At 34.1% G+C, this 5,075-nt stretch overlaps 1 protein-coding gene across 1 annotated transcript; it reads left to right on the top strand.

Annotated features, from left to right (window-relative positions):
• The first annotated feature begins 4,011 nt into the window (after nucleotides 1-4,011).
• Nucleotides 4,012-4,467, top strand: LOC145952348 (uncharacterized). Its single transcript, XM_083064695.1, has one exon. The coding sequence runs from the start codon at nucleotides 4,012-4,014 to the stop codon at nucleotides 4,465-4,467; it is 456 nt and encodes a 151-aa protein (XP_082920821.1).
• The last annotated feature ends 608 nt before the right edge of the window (nucleotides 4,468-5,075 follow it).

The following is a 5,075-nucleotide window of genomic DNA, read 5'->3' as shown; positions in this document are numbered from 1 at the left end:
ACATCATAGATTAGAATAATATTTTTTTTTTTACAATATAATAATTTTTTCTTTTATGGTACAGAGATTTTTTTCTTATCGGCTTTCATGGTACAAAGATTTGACTAATAGAATCTATTGTTTATTGTTTATTATTTATTATTTATTTCTTGCATAAATAGACTTCATTTAATTTTTTTTCCTGATTTTATGGGTTTTTATTTGTGAATAATAAAACTATATTATGGTATTTAGATATAATAATTATATACGTATTTTAATTAAATCATTTTTTTATATAGAAATGAAAATAACTGTATTGTAAAGGAACAATACCACGCTTAAGTAAGGTCAGGGATTCGAATCTTGTCTTGTGTATGCAGCCGCGTTAAATCTTGGGGTCAGCTATCCTACCTTTTGAGGTGCCTCCAACGTAGCGAGGAGATTAGTCACTGCTATCGGCGGTAGATACTCCAGGGACGAACAAAAAAAAAAATCTAATAACTCTCTCGTAAACATGAAGAAAAAAAACATAACTATTAATGATTTTTCTTAAGAGAGAAATTGTTAATATTTTTTTATGAATAGGTCACAGTTATTTTTAACTATTCTTTTCATCTATTAAAAGTTTATGTAAAATATTTATATTATTAGTTTGATTAAAAAGTTTAGTCCATATAACTTTTTTTCTTGCCAACAATATTAGTAAGAAATTTATGATGAACTATGTGTGATTTCGATTTTTCCATTATGGGAGTTGAACTTAGACATGCATCTTTAAATGTAAGCATAGTTTTAAAATTCGAAGCAACTGATTTGATCAATTGAATTAGGAACCAAGTCTAATAACAACTAAAATTGAGATAGCTTAGGACTAGTGAAAATTGGTAAGAAATTGGTCAAAGCAAGTAAAAAATCAATTAAAATCGGTTAGAACAACAAAACTGGATTGAAATGGTCCAATTTAAAAAAAAAATTAAAGGTTAATTTAGATTTTTGAAATAAAATTAAAAAAATATATTTAATAAAAATGTAAATAAGAATAAATCATTTATATAATTTTGCAATTATTTATATCTTGAATTTTATAATTTAAAATATATTAAGTTGACATTTTTAACTTGAGATGTAAATTGTTATTGTAACATCTCAATTTTAAGAAATAAGATAAAATGAATTTTCAATGTTATATTATAAACTTAATTAATTTAATTAATTGAATTTATAATATAAATAAATATTTTTAATAAAATAATTATATTTTTGACATAATTAATTGTATTATTGAGTTATTAATATAATTATAATAAGAAGGACGATAGAAAGAAAGAGGATCTTAGGTTGGAGTCTTAAACTCAACTTGAAGTCCGAGTCCTGTTTAGAAAAGTTGAGACCTTAGACGAATTTTATGAGTCATGTTCTTTTTTAGTAAATTAAGACATCTCTTAGCTAAAAATTAAGGACTAGTCCTCCTAGTTATTAAGATTCATTTAAGAGATTAATCTCTTTTAATAAATATTTTTCATACATATTGATAAAAGATCAAACTTTTAATCACATATTTAAGAAACAAAGTTATTTATCAATCATGTCATGCCTTATTAGTTATGTCATGAGTCAAAATTCTAATATAATTAATCATATTTCTTTTTTTTTTTTTACTTTTTGTAATATTTAAATTTATTAATTAAATTTTAATAATAAAATAATTTTAACATTTTATTAGTCATTGTACCTTAACATATATGATTTATTTCAATTAAATCTTAAAAAACTATTTTAAAAAAATTATTTTAACAATGACTCTAATTTCAAATATTTTTAATACTATTTTATAAACATTACATGCATGTAAAACAATTTTTTTTAATAAAAACTAATTAATTAATGTTTATTAATATTTATTTTAATATTTTCAATTTTAAAAAAAGTCAATACCATTAATGTTCACTAAAATTTAAATTTATTTAAAACTAATATGATATTTTATTTTTCAAATTATCCTTTTTTAAAACTTTTATTTATTGAGATTGATGTAATAAATATGAAATTAATTTAATATTTTAATACTTGTTCAAATAAGTTGATTATAAGAAAAATAAATAAATTTAATATATAAAAATATCATTTAATAATTTAAATTTAAATTAATTTTTAAATAATAAATAAAAAAATTAAAAGGAACTAAGGTAATGGTCTCACTCGCCTTGCCATTATCACAGTCCTACCCAAAGTCTTATTAATAATATAGAGGATGAAAGATTAGGTCATACACATAAGTTTTAAAATCCTAAGAGTGTCTGTAGAGAAAAAACCTAGAGAAAAATTGAGGAGCAGAATATCTTTAAGATAGTGAAGATCGTACTCATTGTCTTAAAGGTCATCATTTAAGATAAAGGGGAATGAGAATGTATGATGGGAACCTTCTAGAGAATCCGAATTAGTGTTAGCTTTTCCTTCAAAAATTGAGTTTTTTCTCATAGAAGTCTCTCAAAAAAAAAATTTCTCTCTAATAAATCAATTTTTGTATATCTTTCTATGAATTATTTTTGGTTTATTTGAATTTTATTAGTATCATGTTGTGATATATTAGCTTTGATTTCTGATTCTTAATCCTTTATTTTGTTGATTAAATATTGTATTGAAATATTAAATGCTCTTGCTAATTTTGTGTAATAAAATACGAATTAAATGTGTTTGTGTCTTCGTGAAGAATAACCTAAATTGTTCCCTATATTACAAATTTTTAGAAGACATCTAGTTTACTTTTGATAGTGACTTAACAACGATATTGGATCGTCTCGACCATAGGTCGATTGGTATCGCCGACTCGGCCGTAGGCCGATTGGTATCTCGGACTATAAGGACTACACCTTAAGCCTTTTCGCCTTATAGGCTCAAGGCTGGAAGGCAAGTGGACCGTCTCGACCATAGGCCGATTGGTATCGCCGACTCGCCCGTAGGCCGATTGGTATCGCTGAATATAAGGGCTACTATGCGTGTGAGGCCGACTATAAACATGTGCACTGCCTAGGCCGATTCACGACCTGATCTCACTCGACTGTAACCTTGGCCGACTCACCCGACGGTAACCTTGGCCGACTCACCCGACTGTAACCTTGGCCGACTCACTCGACTGTAACCTTGGCCGACTCACCTGACTGTAACCTTGGCCGACTCACTCGACTGTAACCTTGGCCGACTCACCCGACTGTAACCTTGGCCGACTCACTCGACTGTAACCTTGGCCGACTCACCCGACTGTAACCTTGGCCGACTCACCCGACTGTAACCTTGGCCGACTCTCCCTCTCAGAGCCAGATACCGATCGACTCCCACCCATAAAGGCTTACTCGGTCATTATCCGATTGGACACTCAGTAAATGGCGAGGTCCCACCTTCACTCACCAAGTATTTTCTAGATTGTAACCGCTAAAAAGATCCCCATATTCACGGGGCCCATAAGGCCCGTGAACAAGAAACTATAAAATCCAAAACCCTAGAGTTAAGAAGACAGATTACACTTTTGAATGCTCTGGCTCTAAGGCACGATCTAGGAAAAAACCCTAGTCCAACCCTTGGCCGGAATATTTTGGCGCCCACCGTGGGGCTACGGTGAAACTTTTCCTACGCCCCAAGTAACACAGAAGGATCCGCACTTTACCATGGCAAGAGGCGGCACATCCAACAGCGACTCACAACACCCTACCATGGAGGAGATGATGGCATTGATCAACGTTTTGAGGGAGGAGAATGCGCGATCCAGGGAGAGAGAGGAGGCTATTCAATGAGAAAACGAGGAGATTATGAGGCGGGCGGACGAGATGCAAGCTATGATAACGGCCAACGCCAGGACGGTGGAGGAAGATGTCATGATGGAACAAAGATTTTCGACCTTTTTCAGAGGCCATAGAGGCCGAGACCATCCTGAGGGATCATCGGATTCCCCAAGTCGAACCTTTTGATGGAACTCAGGATCCTAGTCAGCACTTGACGGATTTCCGCGCTCAAATGTTGATTTGTGGAGGAAGTATGGAAGTCCGCTGCAAACTATTCATGGGTACACTCAAAAAAGCAGCACTGGATTGGTTTAGTGGTCTCCCTGACCGATCAATCACCGACTTTGATGTCTTTAGTCGGCTCTTCATGGCACAATTCGCCGCTAACAAGAAGAAACCACCGATCACGTCGGACTTGTTCGACCTCAAACAGAAGCGGGAGGAGTCGTTGAAGGACTTTCTGCAAAGGTTCAATGAGGTTGCCTGGAGGATAGCGTCCTTGGATGAAAGGATGGCAGTCATCGCGTTCCAGAAGAGCTTAAGGTCTGGAGCTTTCGACATCGCGCTGGAGAAAACGAATTGTCAAACAATGTCGGAGGTGAGAGCTTTCGCCCTGAGTCACATCAAGATGGAGAAGGGACAAATCAACAAAAGGGCAGCTGAAAGCCGAGAAGCTGGGGTCGTCCCAAGAGATTTTTATTCCATATAAAAATGTGAAAAGGTTTTTTGCTGAGAAGGTTTTTAACGAGACACCACTAACCAATAATTCCAATTTTATTAAATACCATCTCTTTTATCTTTCCATGATCGACAAGTGTGTTATTTAAAGGCAAAAAACTCGTGATTGTCGGCAAAAGTCCGGCTGGGCGAGTATAAATAACTCGAAGACCAAACTCGTGATTGTCGGCAAAAGTCCGACTGGGCGAGTATAAATAACTCGAAGACCAAACTCGTGATTGTCGGTAAAAGTCCGACTGGGCGAGTATAAATAACTCGAAGACGAAACTCGTGATTGTCGGCAAAAGTCCGACTGGGCGAGTATAAATAACTCGAAGACCAAACTCGTGATTGTCGGCAAAAGTCCGGCTGGGCGAGTATAAATAACTCGAAGACAAACTCGTGATTGTCGACAAAAGTCCGGCTGGGCGAGTATAAATAACTCGAAGACCAAACTCGTGATTGTCGACAAAAATCCGACTGGGCGAGTATAAATAACTCGAAGACCAAACTCGTGATTAATCGGTAAAAATACGACTGGGCGAGTATAAATAACTCGAAGACCAAACTCGTGATTGTCGTCAAAAGTCCGACTGGGCT

The sequence above is a fragment of the Cajanus cajan genome, chromosome 10 (assembly GCF_000230855.2).
Source record: "Cajanus cajan strain Asha chromosome 10, NIPB_CcT2T_4, whole genome shotgun sequence".
NCBI lineage: Eukaryota > Viridiplantae > Streptophyta > Magnoliopsida > Fabales > Fabaceae > Cajanus > Cajanus cajan.
This window is presented reverse-complemented; position numbering and strand designations above follow the sequence as displayed.